This window comes from Oryctolagus cuniculus, chromosome 20 (genome assembly GCF_051225735.1).
Source record: "Oryctolagus cuniculus isolate XC-2025 breed Fujian yellow rabbit chromosome 20, ASM5122573v1, whole genome shotgun sequence".
In the NCBI taxonomy this organism is placed as follows: domain Eukaryota; kingdom Metazoa; phylum Chordata; class Mammalia; order Lagomorpha; family Leporidae; genus Oryctolagus; species Oryctolagus cuniculus.
This window is the reverse complement of record NC_142886.1, coordinates 40,801,196-40,818,035: the sequence shown is the minus strand read 5'-3', so window position 1 is coordinate 40,818,035 and position 16,840 is coordinate 40,801,196. Positions and strand designations below refer to the sequence as shown.

General features: G+C 47.6%; 1 protein-coding gene across 16 annotated transcripts in view; it reads left to right on the top strand.

Moving 5' to 3' along the window:
• The window catches only part of TTC7B (tetratricopeptide repeat domain 7B), a 245,535-nt gene that overhangs the window by 47,679 nt on the left and 181,016 nt on the right, over positions 1-16,840 (top strand). For all 16 annotated transcript variants that reach the window (XM_089322087.1, XM_089322085.1, XM_089322083.1 and 13 more), the window contains one exon: positions 14,689-14,819. In XM_089322087.1, the coding sequence (XP_089178213.1) occupies positions 14,689-14,819 (131 nt within the window). The remainder of the gene's footprint in view (positions 1-14,688; positions 14,820-16,840) is intronic.

Here is a 16,840-nt window from a genome sequence, read left to right as displayed (position 1 = left end):
GCCAAAGCCAGGAGCTGCATCTGGGTCTCCCACGTGAGTGGCAGGGGACCAAACGCTTTGGCCACTTTCTGTGCTTTCCTCAGGCCATTAGCAGGGAGCTGGATCAGAAGTGGAGCAGCCGGGCACAAACTGGTGCTCTTATGGGCTGCTGGTGTTGCAGGTGGCAGCTTTACATGTTACACCACGGCGGTGGCCCCAAATGTGTGAATTTAATGGTATGTGAGTAATATGTCAGTAAAGCTGTCACTTCAATATCTATAAAAATAGCAGAACAGGAGTAAAATGCTGCCACTTGGAGACTTTCCAGACTATTGTTGCCTGAGGATGATAGTGATGCAAGTAGTACTCACGGTTGTCAGTTTCTGGTTGTGGAGTGCCAGGCACTGTTCCAAGCACGTAGTGTTCTTCACATGCAGCCAGCGGTGGATTCAAAGGCAGGAGGCTGCTTCAGAGCCCACGTTCTCCACTTCCATTATCCTGCTGCATGTGTGGAGACACCCAGGTCCAAGATACGAGACAGGGAAACATAGAGGCCAGAAACAAGACCGTCCGCTTTGGACCCGGCTCTGCTGCTGTCCCCGAGGTGCTATCTTGGATGATACTTAACAGCTCGGAGACCTGGCTCCTTCCCCTCTGATCTGGGGATGGCAGCAAGTGCTCCCTGCTAGGGTTTTTGTGAGAGTTAGATAAAAAGGACACCCAACTCTGCGAAGGGGTGTAGTGTGGAGCCAGCACCTGTACCCATTACTGTAGTACCCATGGTGTGGAACCAGCACCTGTACAGGTTACTGTTGCTCCCATGGTGTGGGACCAGCACCTGTACCCGTTACTGTAGTCCCCATGGTGTGGAACCAGCACCTGTACCCGTTACTGTTGTCCTCGTGGCGTGGAAGCAGCACCTGTACTGGTTACTATAGTCCCTGTGGTGTGGGACCAGCACCTGTACCCATTACTGTAGTCCCCATGGCGTGGGACCAGCACCTGTACCAGTTATTGTTGCTCCCATGGCGTGGGACCAGCACCTGTACTGGTTACTGTAGTCACCATGGCGTGGGACCAGCACCTGTACCAGTTACTGTAGTCCCCGTGGTGTGGGACCAGCACCTGTACTGGTTACTGTAGTCACCATGGCGTGGGACCAGCACCTGTACCAGTTACTGTAGTCCCCGTGGTGTGGGACCAGCACCTGTACCGGTTACTGTAGTGCCCGTGGTGTGGGACCAGCACCTGTACTGGTTACTGTAGTCACCGTGGCGTGGGACCAGCACCTGTACCAGTTACTGTAGTCCCCGTGGTGTGGGACCAGCACCTTCACTGGTTACTGTAGTCCCCATGGCATGGGACCAGCACCTGTACCGGTTGTTGTTGCTCCCATGGCATGGGACCAGCACCTGTACCAGTTACTGTTGCTCCCATGGCGTGGGACCAGCACCTGTACCGGTTATTGTTGCTCCCATGGTGTGGAACCAGCACCTGTACCCGTTACTGTAGTCCCCATGGTGTGGGACCAGCACCTGTACCCGTTACTGTTGTCCTCGTGGCGTGGAAGCAGCACCTGTACTGGTTACTATAGTCCCTGTGGTGTGGGACCAGCACCTGTACCGGTTACTGTAGTCCTCATGGTGTGGGACCAGCTCCTGTACCGGTTACTGTTGTTCCCATGACGTGGGACCAGCACCTGTACCGGTTACTGTAGTCACCATGGTGTAGAAAGCACCTGTACCGGTTACTGTAGTCACCATGGTGTGGGACCAGCTCCTGTACCGGTTACTGTTGCTCCCATGGCGTGGGACCAGCACCTGGTTACTATGTGGCATGGTGTCTTCTCACACATCCCAGTTGCAGAGTCTGCTTTAGTCACAATTTCAGGTTGAATGATAGTATCTCATTTGCTCACTGAGGCATTGAGCTGGAGTGGATTTTCAAAGATCCTTGCTGTGGCAGGTGTCTAATCCAAGGCATGACATCTTTTGTGAGGGTGTGTTTGTGTGTGTGTGTGTGTACTCATACCTCCCAAGAAGAATATACCGACTCCCAGAGGAAACTGCCATTCCGCCAAGGGACCAACCATGGCTCCCAGCCCAAGATTCAGATAGAAATCACAGAAGCTCTGGATTGCCAGGGACCTCACAGGTGATCTGGGCCAGCTCCGCCCACCTACCTCTCTGCACACCTGCCCGGGGCCTTGTCCTCCCTTTGACACCTGTGGGAGCTCAGCCATTCTGGAGGTGGGACTGCAAGGACAGCGGTCCGAGGCTGCCTCTGCCAGGGATGGGCTTTGTGTTTCTTGAATCTCTTTCCTGAATTTCTTTTTGGCCTTGGAAATGGAGATCCCTGGAAATTGCCTTGTTGCCTGTGAAACCTGCGCTGCTACCTGCTACCGTAAGGCTTTCCTGTGCTCCAATTAGAAACTCTCTCGTGGGTCACATTACAGCATCAGGATGCGGCTCTCCAGGGCGTGGCTTCCAGAGGTGCGGTGAAGGTAAACGAGGCAGCAGTGCCAGTGTTGCACTGTGTTACAGCGTTCCTGCCATTATATTTTATAGCCATTGACTGCAGTGCGTAACTTTATAGGAAATTAACTTCCTGTTCAATGTGACTTAAAAATATCAAAATATCTGCTGTGCCTGTTAGTGTTTTAGAGGCACGCACTCGGCCTGGCGTCTGACGTGATTTCTCAGCAGCCCCACTCTGTGTGACACAGATGAGGAACAGGAGGCCTGGCCGTGGGGGGGTGGGGGGTTGCCCAGGGCGATGCAGCTCTTGGTGCAAGAGAAAATCATACCCTAGGCTCTTCTGGACTTCGATTTCTATGCCTTTACAATTTGTCATTCATTTTTATTGTCATTGCTGTTATCGGGCACTGAGAATGCTGCTGTCAGCAGCTCCGAGAGACAGGACGTTGTGACCAGAGCTTGGTAGGCACTTAGACCGGGTGGAGGCCTGGCTTGATTGTTTCCTGGCTGTGCATCCCCGGGTTCACGCTGATCTGCAGGGCGCGGTGACACCTTTGTTGCAGGGCGGCTGTGGGGGTTAGAAGCTGTGCACAGCGAACCCCAGGCACAGGGCTGGGTGCCCAGTGGGGCTTTGACAAAGGAACCTTTATGATTATTCAAGCTATTCTGTCTCTCGTGTGCATGGGAGGCTTCTCCGTGAGAGATCTCAGAGGTAGACAGAGCTGAGAGAATGTGGGGTGCTCACGGCCCAGCGACACTGGATTTTCTGGCACTGAGATGTGTAGCTCCCCACCGTCTCAGCCCGGCCTCCAGGAATCAGCACCCCTTGGGGAAGTACAGTGCAGATCCCCGTCAGAGGCTGTGGATGTGTGATGTGGAGAGGAACAGGCCGCGGACTCCGGTTTGTCGTAGGGTGCTCTGCAGGTCACGTCCAGGTTGGGTCATGCAGAGGCTAGTCGTGCTTGAGGCTTTAAAAGTGCAGAGAGGCCCTCAGCCTGCCTCTCAGCTGCCCAGAGCCTGCCGACTGTGACCCACCGACTCCTGGTGTGCGTGAAGCACCTCTGCTTTCTCCTGCTTTCTCTGCTTTCTCTGCTTTCTCCTGTGGCCTCTTTCGGGACTGCACCGAGGGCAGGATGCACTGGTCCCGGCTCACAGGCTGCCTTGTGATTTCCAGTTCTGGCTCCAGCACAGAGCTGGGACAAGTCACCCAGCTTCCCTGCGACTCTGTGTCTTTTCTCACAAGGTTGGGATGGTGCTGAGACAAACAGTGTGAGGCCCGGGAAGAGCTTGGAGAGCAGCTGAGTGTAATGAAAACGGTGTTATCGTTGCTAATTTATTTAAACTATGTTACCTTTTTTTTTAGAAAGCTTTTATTTAATAAATATAAATTTCATAGGTACAACTTTTGGATTATGGTGGTTCTTCTCCCCATACCTGCTCTCTCACCCCCACTCCCCTCACACCTCCTACTCCCTCTCCCGTCCCATTCTTCATTGAGATTAAATTTAATTATTTTTACATATAGAAGATCAACTTTATACTAAGTAAAGATTTCAACAGTTTGCACCACAAAGTATAAAGTACTGTTTGAAACTGTTGAAATCCTTACTTAATGTATACTAAGCTGATCTTCTGTATATTAAGATAATTGAAAATGAATCTTGATGTGAATGGAAGGGGAGAGGGAGTGGGAAAGGGGAGGGTTGTGGGTGGGAGGGACGGTATGGGGGGAAGCCATTGTAATCCATAAGTTGTACTTTGGAAATTTATATTCATTAAATAAAAGTTAAAAAAAAAGTACTGTTTGAAGACAAGTTTTAATGTTAATTCTCATAGTACAACTCATTAAGGACAGAGTTCCTACATGGGGAGCAAGTGCATAGTGACTCCTGTTGTTGACTTAACAAATTTATGATGTGAGTGACCACCCGAGGCTCTTGTCATGAGCTGCCAAAGCTATGTAGGCCTTTTGAGTCCGCAGACTCTGACATTATTTATACAGGGCCATAATCAAAGTGGAAGTTCTTTCCTCCCTTCAGAGAAAGGTACCTTCTTCTTTGAGGTCTCTTCTTTCCACTAGGATCTCACTCACAGAGATCTTTCATGTAGGATATTTTTTTGTCACAGTGTCTTGGCTTTCCATGCCTGAAATGCTCTCATGGGCTTTTTACCCAGATCTGAATGCCTTAGGGACTGATTCTGAGGCCAGAGTGCTGTTTAGGGCATTTGGCATTCTATGAGTCTGCTGTGTGGCCTGCTTCCCATGTCAGATCATTCTCTCCTTTTAATTCTATCAATTATTATTAGCAGACACTTGGTCTTATTTATGTGATCCCTTTGACACTTATTCTTATATTTATGATCAGTTATGCACTTAAAATGATCACTTTAATTAGTAAGATGGCACTGGTACCTGCCAACTTAATGGGATTTGGAGTCCCATGGCAAGTTTTAGCTTCACTGTGCTACCGTACATAGAAAGTTATTCTCTCCTGTGGCAGTAAGATAAATTTGGGATCCCAAGGCTCCTCTGCATTCTTAGAGTCACACAGCATGGCCCACTGACCACTTTTATTGCTTGTGCTTTCAACCTGGCATTGATGAGTCAGCATTTAATCGCCACTCTTTCTGCACACAGCTTTGATTTTGGAAATGCAGGTTTTATTGAGATATTTATATTTACTGGGCAATGCATTGCTGTTTATCAAGTCTGTTTTTTCACTTTTGTCTTTGTCATGTATTTCTGTGGAAGAAGAGAATAACAAAAAACATTGTTGATGATGTCTTTCCAACTTGCAAGGCATCATCTGACATTTTTTTAAAGACTTATTTATTTATTTGAAAGTCAGAGTTACAGAGAGAAAAGGAGAGGCAGAGAGAGAGAGAGAGACAGACAGAGAGAAAGGTCTTCCATTCACCGGTTTACTCTCCAATTAGCCGCAATGGCCAGAGCTGCGCCGATCCAAAGCCAGGAGCCTCTTCCCGGTCTCCCATGCGGATGCAGGAGACCAAGCACTTAGACCATCTTCTACTGCTTTTCCCGGCCACAGCAGAGAGCTGGATTGGAAGTGGAGCAGCCGGGACTTGAACCGGTGCCCATATGGGATGCCAGCACTGTGGGCGGTGGCTTTATCCACTACACCACAGCGCTGGCCCCATCTGACATTTTAATGGCCAGTTTGGGCTGTGGCCTCAGGACCCTGCTTCTCAGTCTGTGTTGATGCGATTGCAGATCCTTGTAAACTTCTCCCCTTGTCCCAAGGGCCTGTAAGTGGCTTTGGACAGAGAGCTAAACATGGTAGAACCCAGCTGCCTCGGCACGGATTCACCATGATAAGTCAGTTCTGACTCAGCCTGCTGTCATTCCGACCTGTGCACAGGGGCACATCGATGGATTCCCCAGCCTGGGGAGAAGGAAAGGACAACACTTAATTCATTTAGTGCCACACAGGGCCTCCTGAGCAAGAACGGACTCCTTGGGGCCAGGGGGAGCCCAAAGTCCAGACCTTGAGGGTCTACATCTAGAACCCTCCTAATTAGAACATGACCCGCAGGGTCTGAATACCCATGGCCCTAGGTGGCAGATACTTGAACTCAGTAAAATACATACAATAATTAGACTGTATTGAAGTAGATTCGATTGTTCTTTGATTCAGTGGGCTGGGCAGATCTCTGAGGGCCATGGTCATCTTCACGAGCGTTGGTGGCCGGAGTCCAGGCTGCAGTGGTACAAATTGCTTGAGAGTAGACCCAGTTTTTCTGGACCTTTGACATACTCTGGGTGTCGCTCCCCCTCTTCGCGGAGGAACGACACAGGACCCTGCGTTGTTCTTTTGTCTGCTCGGCCCTCCCCGGGTTTGCTGCTGGTTCTTCCCGGGTTGGCTACCGACCTTTCCACCTCCGTGGAAGGGCGGTTCCCCCTGCCACTTTCCCCACTTCCGCGGGGGAGCGGCACACCACCGGCCGGCTCTCTCGGGGGCTGCTCAGATGTTCCTCAGGTGTTCCTCTTAGATGTTCCTGTTGCATGTTGTCTCTCTCCTCCTTTATAGTCCTCTTCCACCAATCCCAACTCTGCTACCCACACGCTGAGTACGCTGCTCTCCTCCAATCAGGAGCAGGATCAGCTCCTGCAGGTTACTGGTTGAACTGGAGGCAGCTGTGTAAAAGTTGTTTTTACTCCTCTCCCAGCGCCATATTGTGGGAGAGCAGATGCATAGAATAAGTCTTAATTCCAGTAACTTAGTCTAGTCCGAGTTGCTCCCCACACTGGGGAATTCATTTTCTTCATATTAAGTCCTGGATACCAATTTATGCATTGTTTGGTTATTTACCATGCACACAAAGGGAAGATTATAATAAAGCTTATCTGTTTTTGTTTTTGTTTTCTCTGGTGGCTTTAATTGTGTCTAAGTGAATTCTTAAAGCACATTTAAGAAACTAATCTAAAGTGCTTGCTTTTGAGGAGTTGTGGAGCAATTGTGCCAAGTGGTGAATTTATTCAGTTTGTCTCATATTTTTTTTTTAAAAGATTTATTTATTTATTTGAAAGTCAGAGTTAGGAGAGGCAGAGAGAGAGAGAGAGGTCTTCCATCTGATGATCTGATGGTTCACTCCCCAATTGGCCGCGACAGCTGGAGCTGTGCCAATCTGGATCTGAAGCCAGGAGCTTCTTTCAGGTCTCCCACGTGGGTGCAGGGGTCCAAGGACTTGGGCCATCTTCTACTGCTTTCCCAGGCCATAGCAGAGAGCTGGATCAGAAGTGGAGCAGCCAGGTCTTGAACCGGTGCCCATATGGGATGCCAGTGCTTCAGGCCAGGGTATTAACCCTCTGCGCCTCAGCGCTGGCCCCTAGTTTGTCTCATATTATCCTTCAAAGACAATTTTTACAACATCTTTTATTTATTTATTTGAGAGGCAGAGTTACAGACAGTAAGAGGGAGAGACAGAGAGAAAGACCTTCTAACCCCTGGTTCACTCCCCAAATGGCCACAACGGCCGGAGCTGGGCCAATCTGAAGCCAGGAGCCAGGAGCTTCTTCCAGATCTCTCACATGGGTGCAGGAGCCCAAGCACTTGGGCCATCTTCCACTGTTTTCCCAGGCGATAGCAGAGAGCTGGATCAGAAAAAGGAGCAGCCAAGACTAGAACTGGCGCCCATATGGGATGCCAGTGCCGCAGGTGGAGGATTAACCTACTGCACCGCAGCACTGGCCCCTGAATTTGTTTTTAAAAAATGTTTATTTACTTGAGAGGCAAAGATGCATGCGCGCACACACACTGCTTTCCTCCATCGGTTAACTCTTAGAATCCCCACAATGACTGAGGCTGAGCTGGAGCTCCTGTGGGAGGTGAGGACTCCACCCAGGTCTCCCACACGGTTGGCAGGAACCCAAGTACTGGAGGCATCACCGCTACCTCCTCGGGCCTGCATTAGCAGGAAGCTGGAGTCAGGACTCAGAGCCAGGGATGGGACCCAGAGACTTCCATGTGGGGCACAGGCATCTTAACCACTAGACTGCAAGGCTAGTGAATTTGGAGATGTAACAACAGAAATTATGCAAAATGAAAAAGTAGAAAGAACATAACTGAACTGTATGATGATTGAAAACCATAAAGTGTTAGATCTAGGAAGCTGAGTGAAGTCTATATACTTCGTAATCCAGACAGCTCACAACCAGTGGTGAAGAGGAAATCGTCAGGGCCAGCGTTGTGGCACAATGGGTTTAGCCACCACTTGGCAGTGCTGGCATCCCATATGGGCAGTGGTTCTAGTCCTGGCTGCTCCTCTTCCAATCCAGCTCTTTGCTATGGCCTGGAAAAGCAGTGGAAGATGGCCCAAGTACTTGAGCTCCTGCACCCACGTGGGAGACTTGATGAAGCTCCTGGCTCCTGGCTTCAGCCTGGCCCAGCCACAGCTGTTGTGGCCATTTGAGGAGTGAACCAGCAGTTGGGAGAGTTTCTCTTTCTCTCTCTCTCCTTCCCTCCCTCCCTGCCTGCCTTTCAAATAAATAAAATATATAATTTTTTTTAAAACAGAGGAAATCTTAAATACATCATTAAATACAAATGAACCAACACAAGGGTGACAGCAGATGTGTCATCAGAGACTATGCAAGTGAGAGTCCAGCAAGCAGAACCTTTACAGTGAAGGGGAGGGTAGGTGGTGAAGGTACACAAGACCAGCATTGTGGCGTAGCAGCTGAAGCCACCGCCCGAGACTCTGACGTCTCGTGTGGGCTCTAGTTTGTGTCCTAGCTGCTCTATTAACAACCCAGCTCCACGCTAATGGCCTGAGAAAAGCAACAGAAGACAGCCCAAGTGTTTGGGCCCTGCAACCCATGTAGGAAACCCAGATGAAGCTCTTGGCTTTGGTGTGGCCCAGCCCTGGCCATTGCAGTCATCTGGAGAATGAACCATTGGATGTAAGATTGTTTCTCTCTCTCTCTCTCTCTCTCTCTCTCTCCATGTGTGTGTGTGTGTGTGTCCTCTCTTCCTTCTCTGAAACTCTTTAATTAAATAAATCTTTAAAAAAATGATGGGGGGAAGCAAATTATCAACCCCCAATTCTGTGCTCAATGAAAATCTCCCTGAAATGAAGGCCAAATAAAGCACTCCTCAGGAATACAGTAGCTGAAAGAAGCAACCAGCAGCAGAATTACCCCGGAAGAAATGCTAAAGGAGTTCCTTTAGGCAGCAGGAGAACACTTCTAGAAGGAAATGTGGATCTGCCAAGGAATAAAGGACATGGAAATCATAGCTGTACTGGTATATACGGAAGAGTTCTTCCTTGTGACTTAAATGCCTTTAAATGGTAGCTAATTTGATTTTTTTAAATTTGAGAGACAAAGAGACACACACAGAGAGATGTATAAATAGACATTGAGAGAGCTGCCACCCATTGGTTCACTCCCCAAATGCCCACAATGGCTGGGCATGGGCCAGGCTGAAGCCAGGAGCCTGGAATCGATTCAGATCTCCCACGTAGGTCACAGGGACCCAACTACTGGGTCCCTGGGTGTGCATTAGCAGAAGGCTGGAATTGGGAGAAAAGCCAGGGCTCAAACCCAGGTACTGTGAAATGGAATCTGGGTGTCTGAATCACCAGGTGAAATGCCTGCCTTTACAAGTTTATATTTTAAAATACATGAAACAGAAGCTGATATAATTTCAAAGAGCAATCGGCAAGTGCGCAGTAATGCTTGGAGACTTCAGTGCGCCTGTTCCAATAGATGGTAGAACAGGTTGACAGATGATCGGTAAAGATCCAGAGGCTTGGAGCACCACAATCTACCAGGTCGACTTCATTGACATTTCTACGACATTCTACCCAACAACAGCAGAATACACATTCTTTTCCAGTATAACATTTACCAAGATTGGTCATATTCTGGGCCAGAAACAAGTTTTAGCAAAATTCAGAGGATTCAGGTATGTTCTCTGATCTGTGTCAGAGGTCCCCAAGACCACCCTCAGGCCACTGATTCATGAGAAAGTCTCCCATATCTCAAAAAAAAAAAAAAAAAAAAAAAAAAAAAAAAACTGCCCAGTGCATAGTTATGGTGTCTTGGAGCAAGGGATCACAGAATAAAACCTGTAAAGGCACAGAACAGAGTTCAAGAGGGTCTGGGCTAGACTTCCAGTTGTCTTTTCCCACTGGAGTCCTGTGGCTCATGCTTAGTTTTCCCAGCAGCAGTGTGTGGCGGCACATGTGGAGCCCTGCCAATCAAGGAAGCCCACCCGAGCCGCCCTGGGTGCAGGGATGTTGTTGGGGTCAGTCACAGGGGAAGGCACACTCGGTGAGTTGATTCTCAGTCTCCAGCCCCTCTGGAGGTCAAGCTGGCAGAGCACAGCCCAGTCCACGGTAGTTCACAGGGTCAGCATAAACCTGAGGCCCCAGATAAACAGAGATGTTCCTTTCTATGTTTCTGGGAACATACTATATGTGAAAATTAAAGCTGTGCTAGGGGCGTAGCAGGTAAAGCCACCACCTGCCGTGCCAGCATCCCATATGGGCACCGGTTTGAGTCCAGGCTGCTCCACTTGATCCAGCTCCCTGCTAATTTTCCAGGTCCTTGGGCCTCTGACTCATGTGGGAGACCCAGAAGAAGCTCCTGGCTCCTGGCTTCAGATCAGCCCAGCTCCGGCTGTTGCAGCCATTTGGGAAGTGGACCAGGGGATGGAAGATCTCTCTCTACATCTGCCTCTGCCTCTGCCTCTCTGTAACTCTGCTTTTTTTTTCCCCCAAGATTTATTTATTTATTTGAAAGTCAGGATTACACAGAGAGAGGAGAGGCAGAGAGAGAGAGAGAGAAAGAAAGAGAGAGAGAGAGAGAGAGGTCTTCCATCCACTGGTTTACTCCCCCAATTGGCTGCAATGGCCAGAGCTGCGCCAATCCAAAGCCAGGAGCCAGGAGCTTCTTCTGGGTCTCCCACATGGGTGCAGGGGCCCAAGGACTTGGGCCATCCTGTACTGCTTTCCCAGGCCACAGCAGAGAGCTGGATTGGAAGTGGAGCAGCAAGGTCTCGAACTAACGCCTGTATGGGATGCCGGCACTTCAGGCCAGGGCATTAACCCATTGCACCACAGTGCCAGCCCCTGTAACTCTGCCTTTCAAATAAATAAATAAATCTTTTTAAAAAGCTCTAACAGTTCTGGAAGAATACATAGGATAAAACCTTTGCAACCTTAGGTTAGGCAAATATTTCTTAGATAAAAACCCAGAAGTGGGGGCCAGCATTGTAGTATAGCCACTGCCTTCGATGCCAGCATCCCCTATGGGTGCCAGTAAGAGTCCCAGCTGTTCCACTTCCAATCCAGCTCCCTGCTAATGCACTTGGGAAAGCAGCAGCAGATGGCCCAAGTGCTTGGGCCCCTGCACCCACGTAAGACACCTGGATGAAGCTTCTGGCTCCTGGCTTTGGTCTGCCCAGTCCTAGTCATTTGGGGATTGAAACAGCAGATGGAGGATCTCCTTCTCTCTCTTTCTCTGTTTCTCCCCCTCTATGTAACTCTGCCTTTCAACTATACAAAATAAATCATAAAAAGGAAAAAAAAGCACAGTCCACAAAATAGAACATTGATAAATTTCTCTTCATCAAAATGTAAAGTTAATGATTTTCTAAAAGATATGTTAAGAAAAATAAAAAAAACATGAAGTGAAAGGAAGAATTTGCAGATCATAGACCTGAGGATTTGTATCAAGAATATATAAAGAACTGTCAAAACTCAGCAAGAAGACAACTGTACAAAAATGGGTGAAAGATTTTACTGGGTGAATCTTCAAAGACGACATATAGATAGCAAGTAAACAAATAAAGATTATGGAAATTCAAATCAAAACCACCATATTTCATATCCACAAGGATGTGATAATTAAAAAGGATAAAAAGTGTTGGTGAGTATGTGGAGAAATGAGCCATTAAACATTGCTAATAACAGAGAACATAAAAAGGTGCAGTTTCATTAGAAAGCAATTTGGCAATTTCTTAAAATATTAAAAATAAAGTTACCACCTAATCTACAAGTCGATTCCCAGGTATCTACTTCTGAGAAGAACGCTTGTCCACACACACACACACACACACACACAGAGTTGTCTGTGCTGACACACACAGCTGTCCTCTTCATAATAGTCACAGTGGACACAACCCACAGGTCTGTAACTGGCAAAGGGGTAGAAAAGATATAGCATATCCACACAGCAGTAAAAAGAAATGGAGACCTGGTAGATGCTATGGCATGGATGAACCATTAAAGTATTATGCAAAGTGGACAAGAAAGACCACCTAGCCCATGATTCCATCTGGATGAAGTGTCCCGAAGGTAAACCTACACACAGAAAGTGGGTTAGTGGTTGCCCGAGCTGATAGTGGGAAAAGGGTTAATTTTATTAGTGTAGAAAGGTTCACATGAGGATGATGGAAATGTTCTAAACTTGAATTGTGGTGAATTTATTAAAATTGTTAAATTGCACACATAAAATGGGTGAATTTTATGACATGTAAATTATACCCCAATAGAGCTGTTAAAAATGATACACAGTAATTAGGACGTTGTCGTATTGGCCACAAAAACTGACAAGTAGATCAGTGGAACAGAATGTAGAGCCCAGAAGTGGAGCCACTCAAATGCAGTCAACTGACTTGACAAAGGAGAAAAGAATTCAGTGGAGAAAGGATAGTGCTTTCAATGAATAATGCTGGAACAACTAGACAGCCATGGCGGGGCTGGAGAAATCTAAACACAGACATCGTACCTCTCCCCAGACTCAAAAAGGATCATTGACTTAAAATGTAAAATGCAAAACTTGAAAACTCCTATGAGATAACATAGGAGAAAATCCATGTGACCTTGAGTTTGACAATAAGGTTTAGATACAACACTAAAAGCATGATCCATGAAAGAAAAAAATTGCTAATTTGGAATTTTTAAAAATTTAAGTGCTCTGGGAAAGACTTAAGAGAATGTAAGCAGAAGTCACAGACTTAGGGAAAAGATTTGAAAAATAGTTATCTGTGATAAAGGACTTCATCTGAAATATGCAAAGAACTCTTAAAGCTCAACACTAAAAAAAAGTGATCCATTTGAAAAAAGGACAAAAGATCCGACTGGACACTTCACTAAAGAAAGATTTGAAGGTGGCAAATAAGCATACAAAAAGATGCTCAACATCATATGTCATTGGGAAGTGCAAATTAAAACAATGAGATACCACTGTATACCTATTAGAATGACTAAACAATAACGCAGACACCCCAGATGCTGGCAAGGATGTGGAGCAACAAAAATTGTCATCCACTGCTGGCGGGCGTGCACGATGGACCTTGAAAGACAATGTGGCAGATTTTTACAGTGCTGAACTTCCCATTCTTACAAAGCTATTCTAAATAAAAATGTATTTAGCTATTTCTTAGAAACATAAATCTACTCTTACCAAACAATCCGGCAAGTGCACTTCGTGACATTTACCAAATTGATTTGAAAACTTATATCCACAAAAGCTTGGCCCATGAGTGGTTGTTATAGCTTGATTCATAATTACCAAAACTTAGGAGCAACTGAGATACCCTCCAGTAGATGTATTAATAAATAGAGTATTATTTAGCAACTGAAAGAAATGAGCTATCAAGCCATGAAAAGACATGAAGGGACCTTAATTGAACATTGCTGAGTGAAAGAAGCCAGCATGATTCCAGCTGCTTGACTGTCTAGAAGAGAAAAGCAATAGAGACAGCAATGGGATTAGTAGTTGCTGGGGTTCAGGGAGTACTAGGTGGAGCTCGGGGCACTTTTAGGGTGGTGTATCTACTCTGCTGTACCTTGGTGGTGGATACATGATGTGATGCATTTGTCAAAACCCTGAAAATGTACACCACAAAGAATAAACCCCAATGTATGGACTTTAGTAAATAATAAATAAAACAACAACAAAAGCCCTATCACAATGAAATAGCGCAAGAATATACGGTTTATAGACCTATTTTACCCCAAGCTGCTTAAAAAGTAACAAAATCTTTGGCAGAGCCACTCCTGTGATGAAAGGGTGACCGCTGGGCTCCCAGCATGCAGTCGCGGGCTCCCTGCCGTAGCAGCGGCTTCTCTGTGGCTCCTGCTCTATCCCCACCTCTTGTGGTTTCCACAGCCTGCAGGGACTTCTGCTGTTTTCCAAGGGCAACGTGGCTGCAACTGTTACTAATTGGTGCACGTGAGGGGAAGGATTGTTCCCTGGTGTGTGTTTGATCCCACCACTTGAGTGGTGTCCACTCTTGAAAATATTAACTTACATCTTGGCTGTGGGTTGGGAGGCCGTTAACTGTCAGATTCGGGCAGCTCCCTTCATCTATCACAGAAGAGCTCAGCTTGTTCGTCTCTAAATGAGCGGGTTGGACTAAGGAATCGCTCTGGCCTCTTCCAATTCCAGGCCTATTCTGTTGCTGTTCTACCTTCTCCCACTGTTCAGCAGAGTGGACCGCGTGTGAGGTGTGCGTCCACACACCACAGGGTGCTTGATGCAGCAGTAGCCATTCTGGGGAGAGAGACGCTCACCGGAGGTCCCCCTGCCGAGTCTCCTTGGTCCTCATCTCAGCCCTGGAATCCCTGTTGTCAAAGAATATCTGCTTCTCTAGTAGCCTGTGAATATCCCAAGACCATCTTCTGTCCTCTGGAGTGAAGTTGCAAAATTAAGCCCTGTTAACAAACCACTCACCCTGTTTGTGTGTTTGCTTGTCTCTAGGACTGTGTTTAGAGAAGCTGCCTATCTCGTCTTCTACCAGTAACCTCCACGTGGACCGGGAGCAGGATGTCATCACCTGTTACGAGAAAGCGGGGGACATCGCCCTCCTGTACCTCCAGGAGATAGAGAGGGTAAGTGAGGGCCATTGTGTTCCAGCTGGTAACGTTTCCCCCCAAGTCAGATTGGGGACAGCTGTGGTCAGCCTCTGGGAAGCCTTCAGCTTGCTGCATCTGGGTACAGAGCGTGACTCAATGCTGAGGAGAGGATGGTGGAGGATGTGGTACCTTGTTAAAAACAAAACAAAACAGGTGCTTCCTTGAGGCACTTGGGCCTCCTCTGAGCAGAGGTGACAGCAGGCATCTGGTGACACCCTCAGCACCCTGGAGCTGGTGTCATTCCTGTTTCACGCAGAATCCGTCCTTGTGTGGACTGTGCGCCAGCCAGTGTCCAGCTGTAGCCTGGGAGGCTTTGCCTCCGTGGGTAAAGCAGAGATCTGAAGACTGCAGCCGGCCTGCTTGGAGCAGGTGTGCTTCTCCGAGGCCATCTGGGGTCATCCTCTTCCAGAGGTCCGTGGTCTGGAAGGCAAAGCTGACAAGAGAGCTGAGACGGAGTGAGCAAGAGACCCTGAGCTCATAGGCAAATGAGGCCAGAAGGCCAGTTGGGTGAGTTAGGGGTGGGCATCTTGTCTGTTTAGAAAGATCCTTATCTTGGTTCTGCTCTTAATTAAGTACTTTTCATTCTCAGCCTTGATGTTTCCATCCACAAAGAGTGTAGTAAGAATTCCTGCTTCATGGAGCTCCTGTGGGGATTATATAAGGTCATGCAAACAAGGCACTTAGCCCAGATTTGAGAACATAGTGCGTTCTTGGTAAATGGTACTTGTTTTTGTTGATACAATACCTCCTGGCAGTGCCTGCTGCTTGCAGACTCTCCTGGAGTTCTAACCAAGGCAGGACACTGACACCAACCCCTTCAGACCCAGAGATGTGAGGTTGTTAGAGGGGATCAGAAGTCCTCAAAATAATGAGAAGTCCTGCTTTTTATCAATTTTCTGGGCTCTCTGTTTCCATACAGATTAAAGCAGAGAGAGACTAGCAGAGTGTCTTGCGAGTTTTTGTTCTGTTCTGTCACGGGTCTCTGCAGTGTGTTGGCGTGTGCAGTGAGGACCAGAATTGCCTTCTAGGAGGCAGGGGAGCAGAGTGAGGATCCCAGAAGAAGAGGAGGAGGAGAGAGCGGTGGGAGCAGTGTTTGACCTGACCTTAACCACAGCATCTGGGAATCCAGGAAGATATTTGATTGTCTTTAGAAAAACGTTGTTCTGTCACAAAGTTGCTATGACAAGGGCTTTTTCTTGCTGTTAATCAGAATGTGTGATGTGCTCTTTAGGGAAATGAACGTGCAGACTGCTTTCAAAGCCCACGTTACTTCTGCTGAATCCTCCTCATTGGCTGGTGCTTGAGCGTGGACACGTCCATTGTCCCAGCTAAGCTGTTGTAGGTGACTACACAGCCATGGCCACGTAGGGGCCCTTATTATGCACTTTACTCTCCAAATGTCAGCTGGCTCTAGCAGGTTGGAACTGTCTTCTCGTGGCTGGGAGAAGAGGTCGTCTGCTGTGTGTCCGTGCTGATGGAGGATTGGCATATTTGCATGTACTTCTGCTGTATTCATTCCTAACTCCCCATTTGCTAGGAGGTTCTTCAGCCAGACCTTGAAGGAGACTCATATAATCAAAGAATTTGAAAGAAACATGATTTCTATATTAAAAAAAGTAGTTCTGTACATTGATAACAAAAGCTAGCTAGAGACTCTAGTGATTTTTTTTAAGATTTACTTATTTATTTGAAAGGCAGAGTTACAGAGAGAGAGAGAGAGAGAGAGGGAGAGAGGAAGAGATATCTTCCATCCCCTGGTTCACTCCTCAAATGGCTGCAATGACTGGAGTTGGGCCAGACCAAAGCCAGGAGCCTAGAGTTTCATCCCAGTCTCCCACGTGGGTGCAGGGGCCCAAGGACTTGGGCCATCCTCCACTGCTTTCTCAGGCACACTATCAGGGAGCTGGATTGGAAGTGGAGCAGCCAGGACTCGAACTGGCATCCATATGGGAGGCTTAACCCACTATACCACAGTCCCAGCCCCTCCCTGTCTCCTT